This window comes from Acanthopagrus latus, chromosome 19, assembly GCF_904848185.1.
Source record: "Acanthopagrus latus isolate v.2019 chromosome 19, fAcaLat1.1, whole genome shotgun sequence".
NCBI classification, from domain to species: Eukaryota; Metazoa; Chordata; class Actinopteri; order Spariformes; family Sparidae; genus Acanthopagrus; species Acanthopagrus latus.
In genome coordinates this window covers 3973450-3986943 of record NC_051057.1, presented here as the reverse complement: position 1 = coordinate 3986943, position 13494 = coordinate 3973450, and the positions used below count along the sequence as shown (strand labels likewise).

Genomic DNA, 13494 nt, shown 5'->3' with positions numbered 1-13494 from the left:
AAACTACAGCTTTACAGTTAGACCTGTTTGCTGTGGCCGGCCTCTGAAAAAACTAGAGGAGCAAACACTAGTCCGGAATGCTGAGAGAGCAAATAAAGCCGTGAAAGAACAAAAATAACATCTTCCCTTGTATACAGCAGGCAACAGTAACTGAGGGGTAAAGACAGAATCATTTAAAGTCATAGCTTGACATGCGAATGTAAATAAAGATTAAGAAAAAGTGCTCCTGGTTGGAGTTATTTCGTAAAAAATCTACACCTGTATCTGTTCAACAGACTAAATGATCTTTATCGATTGGCTGATCAGAAGTTGCTATCATTACTATTCATTAGAAAACTGGTTAGAAAACTAGAAAGAAAAATATCACAAGAGTAAGGAAACGTATTACACAAGTTTGTTTCTGAATTTAAGTGAATAAATGAGGATTTTCCTTGATGAAAAAAAATTATCACAGTGGTCCGACAGTGACAAAGAGTACTGTGACCCCTCCATAAAATTGCAGCACATCATCGAGATCTTGAATTTTTGTATGAGTGTATATGTGTTAAAACAAGTTCCCAGCTACTTCTTTGCTGTGTTTTGCTTTGAAGCTCCAGAAATGTTTTGCGGAGAACAAAACACCTGACTTTCTATCGGCATGGAGGTACTGACTGAACTGTTCCTTGAATCAAACAAGTTCAACAGGGCACCTGGATTAGTGACCCTTAGAGGCTCAGCATACAGTTATGAGTGTAAAATTAATCTTCTCATCCAACTCGCAATAAAGCAAATAACTGTATCTATCAAAATGTCAACACGTAATTTTAACAAAGACAAAAGACAGGAAGGTTCTAAATATATGGGTGCACACCTTGATTCCATTGAGGTGGATGGTTTCCTGTGTCTCAGTCCCCGCAGGGCTGTTTGCTGTAGTGGTATAGGTGTACGCCAGCTGGGGGATCAGGATAGTCTGTTTGTTGTTAGTGGCTAGTGCCCTGAGGCATTGCATTGTGGTCACAATGTCAAGGGGTTTGGCACTTGGCTGGCTGGTGTACAGTGCAATGGGGCTGGTGCCCATGGCTGAGAGTGGCGATGCCTCTTTCTTTGTGCAAGTTAAGTTCAGGGGTTCATCCACATTGGTCGAGCCAGAGGAAGGGGAGGGGTATACGTGGGCTTTAGCCACGACTCTCTCTGCTTCTTCTCTGGCTGGCTTTGGCAGCGACAGGTCGAGGGGTCCCTCAGTGCTCTGGGGTGGCTGGGCTGGGACGGGGCCGCCAGCTGTCAGGTTGAGTGGTGAGGGCGAGGCCGGGGAGCTGTGGGTGCCATTGGTCTCTGCTGGGGTGGCTTCTGTAGGGCTATCCTGGGTCACCGAAGGGCTCATATTGGCCGTATCCTTCCCTGGGACCAGAGACACCACACTGGTTGCTTCACAGGTATCCTCTTCCTCTGAGGGAGGTGTCGGGGCACCCAGTGATATCTGACCCTCTTGCATTTTATCAAACCACTTCTTAACCACATGGATCGGCAGGCTGACTGAGTCAGAGATCTTGGCCAGCTCATCCTTGGTGGGCTCTGCATTTAAGGCAAAGTACGCCTTGAGCAGGGACAAGAGGTTTTTAGGCTGGTTGCAGAGTCCTCCCTCAGACAGCAGGGCAGCAACAGCAGACTCAGACTTATCCAGGCCTGCTCCATTCAGCCTGAGACAATCTGTCTTGCAGTGCTTGAGGGCATGGAGTGTTTCCAGCCCACCGGGACAGTTATCACACAGGAGACAAGTTTTAGTGGTCTTTTCCTCTTTGCCTTTAGTCTCATTGGGCTTGGCGCCTCTGATGGTGAGATCTTCTGGAAGTTTCTGGGACTTGAAGGTGTCAGTGGTGGTCTGAGCTGGTAAGTTTGGCTCAGGCTCTTTCTTCAGGTTCTGGGCTGTGAGCTGGCCCTGGTTGGGGTCCAAACTGTAGTTTATAATGATTTTTGCATTTCCATCCTGACCCACAATAGGCAGACTGATGGCTGAGATGAGTTGCTGTTGCGGGGCGTGGAGAGTTCCAGTGGTTAACCCCGAGTTCACCTGTCCCTGGCCTTTGGCATTGCTTTCCAGCACCTGCCGAATGACGTTACCATCCACTGCCACTTTGAGAGCATTCTGCAGGTCTGCCAGGTTGATGCTGATGGGCGACACCAGCCCGACAGTGGGCAGGACCACGGCCTGGACTGTACCCTGCAGAGGAGCTGCAGCACCTCCATTAAAAATCCCACCGTTCATGGCGCTCACCGTTGGGGATGTTAGCACCGTTGGCTTGTAGTCATAATCCACAGGCTCTGTCTTGATCTGGTTGAGGGGCAGCTGCTCCTGCAAGGGCTTGCTGTGCTCCAGCTTCTCTCTAATCTGGGTGCGGAGGACTGAGGGCGGTGTGGACAGCACTGGTGATGGAGCCCGGGTCTGGGTTTTGGCGTTCCCTAAGCGTGGTCTGCCATTAACTGAGATGACGCTGATACACTTTTTACTGCTGATGTGGGAGCTGTATGAGCCTGAGTGGGAGAAGCGCTTCTTGCAGTTGGAGCACTCATAGGGTTTCTCTCCTGAAAAAAAAAAAGTGAGTGACAGAGGGGAGATAGAAAGAGGGTGGGGGCAGAAACAGATTTCCATTAGTGAATGAAGCTAAATGAGCAGGCTAGGCAATGAACAGTATGGCAGGAAAAGGCTCTAATGCATTTCAATGATGCTTAAACGCTGATGTAATGACACCACTGGGAAATGCCCTCCTTTAATTGCTGTCCCATAATGCCAAAAGAAACACAATTATGCAACATTAGGAAAGAGCACACAATGGCCTGAAACACCATGAAGGATTTCTAAATACAAGTAATTGTCTCAAACATAAATAAAATATAAATATTGATTCAATGGACATTGAAACATATGTGACCAGCACACTAAAGTGCATGTACACACACACACACACACACACAGAATGCTGCCATGGTGACAGGGCTGGTCCACTCACCGCTGTGGATGCGTAGGTGCTCCTTCAGATGATGCTTGTATTTAAACGCTTTGCCACATTCAGTGCACTTGAATTTACGATTGCCTCCCGACTGTGTGATGTGTCTCTGTCGAATGAGGGGAGAGGGGACATTCAGTGAGACCCACAATGAAAACACAACCTTTGAACTGCTACTAATTCATGTCACACTGTCATTAATCAATAGGCGGCAAAGGCACATGTTTATTTGTCATGTTTGGAAGCAAGCTGCTGAAGAAACGGGACTGAGCTTCTGTGTTGGTTTACATAATTAAGAATCACTTTGTCAGGAGTAGTGTGCTCCTGAATCCAGTCACAACTGATCCAGCTGCACTGAGCGGTTCAATCACAGAAACATGTGATACAGGTTGGTGTCTACAGCAGGGTCCAACAGAATGATACCATGCGTGAAACTACTTGTTTGTCTATTTGTTTAGAATGTAATATATTTCTATTAAAAAAAAAAGGGAAAAGTTGAATCTTTGAAAAATGTCCATACATTTCAGAATATCCATCTCCCTTTTACTTTAATGACAGCATGCACTCGAGCTGGCATGGATTCTACAATTTTGTACAAAACCTGCTGGCTCATGTTGTCCCAGCATTATTTGACAGTGTTCCACACACCTTAGAGCTTTGCAAAGACTTCTTGAAGACCAAAGAAGACCAATGATACTGGCTGTCATGGACCCTCCTCCACAGTCACCTGACCTCAACCCCATTCAACATTTATGGACGACTGGTCTAGTGATGGTCGAGTAAGGTCTAGACCTGCTCTATGTGTAAAGTGCCTTGAGATGACTGTTGTTGTGATTTGGCGCTACAGAAATAAAGATTGATTGATTGATTGATCCCATCCATGATATAGTCTGCTCTTTCTACGTGACATTTGAAAAATATGAATTAATTTATCAATATAAAATATATTTTAACTGTATGTTTGATGAAAACATGGTATTGGTTATTTCTACGATGATGTTTGTTCTTTGTTCAGAGAGGAAATCTCGATCAAACATGAAAGTCTACATTGACCTCATGGCATAGAACCAGAAAAAAACCCAAGCAAACAAGCCAAAACATCAGACTTGGTGGCAGTGGGTGTGTGCCACACACTTCATTTGTGAAGGCCTCTGTTGTTGTACAGTGAGTTGTGAATGAAAGCTCAGGCATGAATCAAGTCATGATTATTTTGTAAAATCTGGAATAATTTGTGCAGTTTTTGATACATGCGTATTTCTGTACACCTGAATATGACACAGGTGTGTCAGTGCAACTTGAAAACAATGATGCTATTTCTGAATATTAAGTGAAAAAGTGAGTTTGAGTTGCTTTGTGTTTCTGTACTTTTTTATTGCTTACATTAACTAAGTAACCTTTACTCTGAGTACATTTTGAATGAGCTACGTTTTAACGTTTACTTGAGTAGATTTTTACACCAGTACTTTTACTTTTACTTAAGTAAAATTGCATCAAGGTAACAGTACTTTTACTTCAGTAGATTTTTTTGGTACTCTTTTCACCACTGCAGAGAATAAAATGTGCATTTTACCACCAAGGGAGCGCATGTCTTAATGCCCTACAGTTATCTAGCTGGGTTTCCTTCACTGTCAGTCCAGTCTTCCACATCTTACTGGACTGGTGTCTTGATAGAAATCCAGCAGCATCATAAATCACATGTGGTTTGAGTCTGTCCCCTCATTTTTTTTTTCCACTTAACTGATCATTTTCCTCAGTTAACTTCTCAAAGACAGAGGAAACTATGATTTAATCAGGTTTAATCCTGGTTAAATAAACTTAATGTTAAACGTGTCTAACAAAAACATTCCACACTGGGATAGTTTTTTTTTGCCTGAGCTGAAACTGTTTTATCAGAATCCGGTCATGACCAGTGTGTCAGTCAGTTTTTACCTGATCCCGTCCACCCTTGTGGACCGTCATATGCCTCTCCAGTTGAGCTCGGTATGCGAAGCTGTAGCTGCACTCTGGGCAGCTGAAGCTCTCCTCGGTCTTCTCGTGCCGGTACTTGATATGCTCCTTTAGGGAGCTGTAACGCTTGTAGCCACGTGCGCAGTACGGGCAGGTGAGCAGCTGAGAGAAGGAATCAGGAGTTCCTGAATGAAAAAAAAGGCACAAGAGGAAAGTGTTGTTATGACATGCTGGAGTGAAGGGGGAGGAGAAGAGGGGATTACAAACACATGGTCAATAAGGAGGGTTCTTTGATGTTACACAAGGCCGGCCACAGTCACACTCCTCTGCTAGTTCACCAATCACTGAGAGATCCTCCCCCACAGGTAAACAGCACCCAGGTAATCGAATGGATAAAAGCTGATTAGTGATCCATAGCAATGCCTTCCCGTCCTGATAAAAATAGCCAGTTCAGGGCTGGATTTATTTTTTATTTTTTTGCTTTTGTACTTTTCGCTGACATAAAGCCCAGCGATTACAGCTTTCACACGCCTGAAATTCCATCATGTGATTGCCTATTGTGCATTAGAGGCCTTTCAAAAACGCCCACGCATGGAAGGAAAAGTGAGCTTGGCAAACAGCAGCCGCCCGCTTACGTCCAAGCTGGTGAACAGAGGGTCTCGGTGGAATGGCTCTCACACAGGTAAAGCATTACTTCGTTAACAGGTGATGTATTAAGTTCCCCTGTGGGACAGGTGAGGGCCTCAGGATGGGAATGCACACACATTACTGCCCAGGTAGCTGTGAGTCAGAGCTCGCACGTCCGTGACAAATTTGCTCAGGTGTTGCTGTTTCTCTTCCTCCCCTCTGCCTCCCCCCTCTCTTTTTTCCCCTGCTGTGTTAACAGGTAAAAGCCAGAAGCCCGGGAGCAATAAAGGCCCCAGTGCGCTGCACTCAACAAAGAGCGGTGTGTGTAATGATGTTGGAGAGTGGTGTTAATGGGGTGGAGTTAACACCTGAGGTGAGACAGAGAGCAGGTAGAGCCATCCCTGGGGGGCGAGTAATTACTGGGTAGGTGCAGCAATGAGTGTGAGAGCTTGGGTGGAAATGGTGGTGTGTGTTTCAGTGCATGTGTGATTTAAGGACACTGCTACCTTGCATGTGTGTGCTACTAATAATGATACGAATGGCACAAAGCACACATACTTCCTTCTGGAAAGGGATATAAGAGTGTTTTCAGTCATTCCTTTTCCAGTTCATGGCCTGGATATTCTTGAAAGAATATGTAAAAATCTCTATCAAATTCATTGGATCCTGCAAAGTCCAACAGCTGTACTCCAAATACTTCATACAATACATAATTTTTAAAAAATGTATGTATGTGTATTCTAAGCCTCACCAATTGCACTTTTTACTGGACTGGGTTGAAATGTGTCCTGAACATCCAAGCAACCCTGGGGTGTTTATTTAAATAGTTGTTGCAGAATATCTATAGAAATCAAATTAATGACAAACTAAGTATCACATATCACATCTGCTAGTTATTTGGTCCTGCTTCAAAAATATGCATATGAATTTTTCAAGAAAGTCCATAACGTGAACTGGGAAAAGTTATGAATTCTGGTTGAGTATACATGAAATAACCCTTTTTAAATTATTTGAATGTTTTAATTATCATTATTATTTTGTCCTTGTTGTGCCTTTATTTGACAATATATCTTGAGGACTGCAGAAAAATGGCGCAGGTTGGAAACCCTTCTGTAAATTGGGACACAAGCGCTACCAACTGAGCTACCAGGGCACATTTCTAGTTTGTTTAACATTAGCGGGATGTGATGGCTGTGTGACGATATCCTGTACCATTCTCGTCATGGATGCTGGCATCAGGAGTGCCCTGACGTTGAGGCTCGTCCTCAGGGGCCTCTGGGTAGATGACAGCCGTGTCTCCTTGCTGGAGCATCTCCTCAACGAGGGCATCTGCGCTTACGTCGTCCTCACCGTCTGACCCACAATCCTCCTTCACTGTGAAGGGACAAACGCACACTGAATTAGAGTGATGATCGAGGCAGAACATGTTTTTTCTATTGACGCAGGCTGTACATATGAAACCTTAACCTTTGCATATGAAATGCAATAATCCAATAATGTCAGAGTGTCGTCAGAGTTCAACCGGATCTTGCTGTCAAGGCCCTTGATCATGACAAGTTCACCAGCCTGGAATGAGGTGCGCAGCATTGGGGAAAAAAAAGACAAATATCCTGAATGTTGTTGTTCACAATGGGATGTGAAAACTAATTAGCATCAAAGGCCACAGGCTACTGTATGAGCATTGGGCGCTTTGTAAGAACTGAATAGCAAGCCTCTATTCACAATGTTAGGAAGGGTACTTGTTGAGACCACGACTGATAATTAGGTGATGAATCTTGTCCTGATGTATTGTGCTGATAGATATCACATAGGAACTCACACACGCACACACACACACACACACACACACACACGCGCTGCTGTGCTCTCTGGAGAGGCTTGGCCTTGAGACTGTGCTTAATATCCCAGCAAATGAGAACATGCATGTGGGAGCCGAGCGTGTTTCTCCTCACATGAGCCCGACTAGCTAGTCCAACAAGCACTAATTACCGAGCTGCAGCTTATAGGAAGTGTAACCTGAGGATGGGGTTGAGGACGGACCAAAGCTTCCTTTGCTGTTTCCGTCTCTGCTCCCCCAGAGCTTCCTGAAGTGGATACCGGAACCAAGTGTAGTGTGTCTGCGATTAAACCGAGCATTATTCCTAAATGGATCTGTTCGTACGCCTGTGTGTATCAATACACAGAGTAAGTACAATGGTGACTTACGCGCTGAAAGCAAAGTTAGGCTTCTGTGGTTGTATACTGGGCAGATGTTTCATGAATTGATTTAAGCACTCCCCCTGCTTAGAGGAGATTTGAGAATTGTGTTTTGTGAATTGTGTGTGCATTGAAAGACGGGGCCAGCTGTGTCCTCTGTGGAGACAGGAACAGGTGTAGCACTTCATGAGTCACCGATGCACAGTGAATACCAGTACTCTTAGCTACAGCACTGTTCTGGCTTCCTCTAGTGCACCTTGACAAAGCTGTGAAACAATATGAGCACACTCATTTGTTGCTATGGTTATTGGAGACCGCTCGAAGAAACCTCCCGCGCTCTAAAACACCCGTGAGAGATAATAGAGAAAGAGGCTATGTGTTGGTGAACATGTGTGTGTAAAGCAGAAGCCAACAGCAGGTGCTGAGAAAGTTGAATTCAGGAATTCTCAGCATACAGTGGAGGCTCAGGAACACATCAGGGGCTGCTAACCCCCCCGTCCCCCATTTTACACAGCATTTCTCCCATGACCTCAACAGCATCAGCAACATACCTTAGATATGTCTGCAACAGTGTTCACCATCTTAAAGAAACAGTTTGAAATGAAGTGATTGTTGACAATACATCCTAAAACATGTTGAATGTAGTGCTGATCTGCCTGTGTTTAGATCCCGTCCTGTGCTCAAAGGCAGCATCCAAACACTCAAACACACCTCTAGGCTACTAAATGTTGAGCATGTGTGTGAAGTGGGAGTCCCAGTTGGGGGTCTGTACTGCAAAGGTATGACAAGCTGTTGTTTTCACTCCTTGTATATCTCTTTGTGCGTGTGTGTCTCTCTCGGCTCTTTGTTAAGTACAGAGCGAGGCCAGAAGGGTTCACAGCCTCGCTGAGGCGGCCCCGTGTTATCAGGCTGCTCCCCTGACATGAAACATCACACAGGCCATTTATGTGCTGACAGAGGGATGTGAATGCACCACTGCACAAGTGAAAAAAAAAAAATCAGTTCAAAAGCCTCAAAACAAGGGCCCCGTGAGGTCATGGCAGGACATTTTGTTGCAGTCCGGATTTATAAAAAAAAAGAGTTTGTTCTTTATTTATTCTACAGTGTAACCTATGGTGTGTCTTCAAACAAAATCAGCAGACCACCCACTCTCTGCTCTTCTCTTTCCCCCATTCCCTTCTCATCCTTCTCTGCCTACATCTTCTGCAACATGATACAGCGGTATCCCATGATGCATTTCCTGCCCTGGCCGACCTTTGCCCCCACCACTTCCTGTGGTCGTGCTTCCAGGCCCGTTTTTAGATTCTATCTTGGATGTGAGAGACATATCAGCGATAAGGATTTGCACAAACAGCTGAAATATTCCACAATCATTAGTAAAGATGTTAGCCTTTATCTGTCATCGACAGGAGGGAACAGGCAACAGGGGAGAGATGTGAGCTCTTTCCAAATCTAGGATGATTTGCTTATCCTTGGCTTGGTGCTATCAAGCATTTGAGATGCGTCTCCACTGGACAATCTTCCCAGCTCTCTAGAGAGTCTTCCTTTCCTGTGCAGAAGGGTGGCTCGGTTTTGAAATCACATTGTGACATAAGGCACGCAGGAATGTAGGTGTTCCTGTGTGTCCACACTGTCCCTGCTGACAAAATGATCCAAATGGTTTTTAGACCAATTCTAAGTAACATCAAATATCGGCATCGCACGTCAGGCCAACAGTGAAGAAACAGTCAAGTGTCCTCCTGCGTGAAAGCCTTGCAAACTTCACTGCTGGTTGGAATAATGCAGTGCCACACAAGTGCCCATCAAACACACTCAACAAACAACCAGCTCGTCTTCTAGTGGCTTTAAGCTATATTTCACTCTCATTAAGTGCCATGCAGCCTGCCCATATCAAAGCTCTCAAACTTCACCCTGCCCATTTTCTGAGATGTAATCATGCTCTCTAAACTCATCACATATAGAGGAGAAACCCTCCCAGGTCAACACTCCCTCTGCCTTTTCCTCCCCTGGGGTTAGTTAGCCTGTTCTTAGAGGAGGGCAGGCTGGAGTTTACTGCACCGACACTGGGCTGTTCCACCACTACAGAAGTATTTAGGAGTGAATGAGTAATGACAGCAAGCAGGGAGCCCATGATACCATGTAATCAAGAGAAGTGATTCAGAACAAGAGAAACAGAGAGAACAAGAGCATGAAAAAAGAAAAGCAGGGGAGGAATAGGAGACCAGAGGAGAGATGGCAAAGCCCTTAAAAAGCACCTTTTGGTTTTGGAGCGCGGCAGTCTCTGGAGAAGGGGTGTCAAGGTTTTAATTTGAAGCGAGCTGGGCTACACTGAGGAGAAGATTAGTGGGTGGTGGTCACTTTCAAGGCTGCACCAGAGACTTCTCTGTTCTGAGGAGTGAAACCAACGGAGGGAGGGGTGACGGGATGAGAGACGAGAGTCTGGTGTTTGTTTAAAGGACTGTGGCTTTCTCCATGTTTCATCAGTCCGATCCAGAGCGACAGCAAAGTGCGTGTGATGTATGAGATGAGGGCTGGAGACAGAAAGAGCGAGAAAGAGAGTTGTGTGTGTGTGTGTGTGTGTGTGTGCACATGAGTGAAGGCAAAAGAAAATATGCCTGATCAGGCATAACTGTGGAGCGCAGCCAGCTCTCTGAGCTGTTTCAGTGTAACTCATGCTTTTGAAGTGTTTAATGTTCACGAGCCCCAGCCAAAACCAATGACATTATTCTTCCTCCAACTTTCCCTTTATGCATGGAGGTACAGCTGGAGAGCGCTGATGAAAATGACAGCACAGTCTGGGGAATAGGTGTCTACGCTGTGCACAGGTCTGTGGTTTAACCGTGTACATGTCAGCGTGCACGTGCAAACCGAAACCTCGCAACTGAAACTGACAGAGCTGAAACTCATTGGAGAGGAATTTCTAAAAATCCCTCCCTAAACTGAAAGTGATAGGTCACTTGACATTTTTTGTGTGCTAACTCGACCTCTTGCTAAAGCAAAGCCCCCCCCCCCCTCCGCCGTCTCACACATCTCTCAGCTGTGAAAAGATCCAGCCAAAATCTGCTCGGAGCAACACCCTTAAGTAAATATTCTTGTGGCTTAATATCTAATTACATTTCATATGGTCCTGTTGTACACACTGTTGTATATACTGTATTTCGCACAGGCCTGAAAACAATGGGAGAGGATTTATATGCACATGCAGAGATTCGACACAGAGGCCTTGGGCTCACGTTGAAAATACCAACATCCCTCAGCACCTGCAATTGTTTTTTTTTTTTTTGAGGGGGGGGGCGGCTGGGTTGTGACGTCAGCCCTTCCTGTGGCAACGGGCCTGATGTCACTTCCACGCAGTTTGAGGTAAAAAGGAGTTCACGGCGGCCCCTTCAATGCCCACCAGTGCCATAAAGCTCTCGACTGGGTCTGAGGCTATTTTCTGAGCGTGAAGGTCTCTCCCTCTGCTGGCATTGTCTTTGTTTAATATCATGCTTCCTGCCTTAGTTGGAAACCCACAGCGTGTAGTACCTGTTTCCTTACACGCCGCGACCCACAATGAGACAAAGCCTGGTACTTAACTGTACACAGATGTCAGAGAGAAATGTCTTAACTTAGCCTGCATCACGTCAGTGAGGTCAAAATGACACAGCAGCAGTCAAACAATTGATGCTGTAACAAAACGTAAAGAACGTTTATGCGCTGGAGGCATTTGTTTTCAGTGTAATACAGTCGTTTACATTACAGATGATAATGTCAGCTGAACAGTGTGTGAAAAGTTGAATCTTTTCAGAATATCTTCGTATTCGTTTTGTCCCCCTTTTGCTTTAATGACAGCATACACTCAAGCTGCATGGACTCCACAAGTTCACGTAAAACCTGCTGACTTATATTATCCTGGCATTATGTGAACGCACTCCACAACCTTCTTGTGATGTCAAAGGATGCTTGTCTTTCACAGTCTTCAAGTGCCCCCATAAATGTCGAGTGTGGTTGAGGTCAGGTGACTGCGGCTGTGACAGGGCTCCTTGGTCTTCCTTGGTTTTCAAGTAGTGCTGTCAAAGTTCTGAGGTGTGTCTGGGCTCATTATCCTGCTGCTGTACGAAGTCAAGCCAAATCATGGTTAAAGTAGTTTTTTTTTTTCTTCTGAAATTATGTGTCTGGCCTTTTCGTGACAGTAAACAGGATGAGAGAGAGAGGGAGAGTGACATGAAGCGAAGAGCCACAGGTCAGATTTGAACCGTTGCAGTTGGGGAGGACCAGCTGAGCTACCTTGGTGCCCAGGACTAAAGGTTTCTAAGTGGGCTGTGCACTGAACTCTAAAACACTTTGCAGAAACTGGATCAGTCACAGCGAAAGTGTGACCGTATCAGGATATCATTATATGAAGTGTACTTCTGTTCCTGAGTGATAGAATAAAAGAAAGAAAATAAATCACTGATTCAAATTTGTTGAGTCCATGCCAGGCCAAGTGCATGCAGTCAATAAAGCAGAAGAGGAAAAAAACAAAAACTTTTCGAAAAAATGCAGGGACCGAAGTCACAGAACAGTGTGGAAGTGGTGGGCTGGAAGACGACATGTTTGTTTTGCATGACTTTGTGCGGATGTGTGATTGATATCAATGCGTCCAGTGAGTGAGTGCCTGTTCTCACCTCTGTCCCAGCAATGCCCCCTGGGGTGCTCGTCGTCTGGCAGGGTGCTGTCGCAGTCAGCCCCATCTGCCAGGCTGCCTTCCTCCTCCACGATGTGCAGCTTGTCCTCATCATCTGAGTCTGATCTGGCCTCCACCACATTGTTGTAGTTAGTTACTGCACAGAAGGGCACACGAGGGGCAGAGGTTAGACTGGTAGGCCACATTTTCTAATACATCTTTTAAATAAGTCTTTAAAAGCTTATTAGAGGTTTCACAAATTAGGTAACTTTGATCAGATAATATGTGCTACTTGATTCTGATCACTCAATGTGAAAGGCCATGGGTGGGAGAGGTTAAACATTTGTTTTATGTAATTTAAATGTCAAAACTATAAAAGAGTAGGAGGGAGCTAAAAACACCAATTAAATGGACAATGGCCTAATTCTAGTAAGTGAGATTAAACTTGAAATGATCCCTTTGGAGAAGTGGCTTGTTAAAGCAGGAGAGAATAAAACAGTGAGGGCACTAACAGCAGAGTAAATGGAGGGCGATTAAATCTACTGCACCTGATGATTCTGATGCATCAGTGGAGTAAGAATTTTGACAATTTGAGACAGATATGGATCCATGGTGAAAACAAACCCTGGAGCAACAGATTCACAAAGACAATTCATACTAAGGACACACACGCACACACACACACACACACACACACACACACACACACACACATTACCACTGTGTGAGATCATTAGATTGCAGGCAGAAGTGGTGTGCGTGCTGTGTGGGTGTCAGTGTGACCTGGTTGGGTTGTGTTATGGACTGAAGGAGCCAGGAGACACAGAAGAAGCCAGTCCACAGAGAGGATTATTACAGGGACTACATCTTCCTGACCGACTGTCGCCTGCTTCATGTGTTAGAGTGTGTGCTCCTGTGTCCTCTTTTCATTTCCAACCAGTTCCTCCATCTCTCAATTCCACCTGTGTTCCTTCCACCCACTACCCACCCATCCCCCCCCCCCCCCCATCCCCACCCCCTCCATCCCTCTGTTCCACTGAGAGAGCTACAGATCCTCTCGGAGGCCAAATCAATTCTCCGGTGAGAGCAGCCCAGTCA

At 45.3% G+C, this 13494-nt stretch overlaps 1 protein-coding gene across 1 annotated transcript in view; it reads right to left on the bottom strand.

Annotated features, from left to right (window-relative positions):
* Positions 1-13494, bottom strand: part of zeb1b (zinc finger E-box binding homeobox 1b) — a 53866-nt gene that overhangs the window by 5491 nt on the left and 34881 nt on the right. The window contains exons 2-6 of the mRNA XM_037079774.1: positions 12398-12553; positions 6768-6929; positions 4911-5113; positions 2985-3090; positions 851-2559 (exon numbers count right to left, since the gene is read on the bottom strand). Coding sequence (XP_036935669.1) covers positions 851-2559; positions 2985-3090; positions 4911-5113; positions 6768-6929; positions 12398-12553 — 2336 coding nt within the window. The remainder of the gene's footprint in view (positions 1-850; positions 2560-2984; positions 3091-4910; positions 5114-6767; positions 6930-12397; positions 12554-13494) is intronic.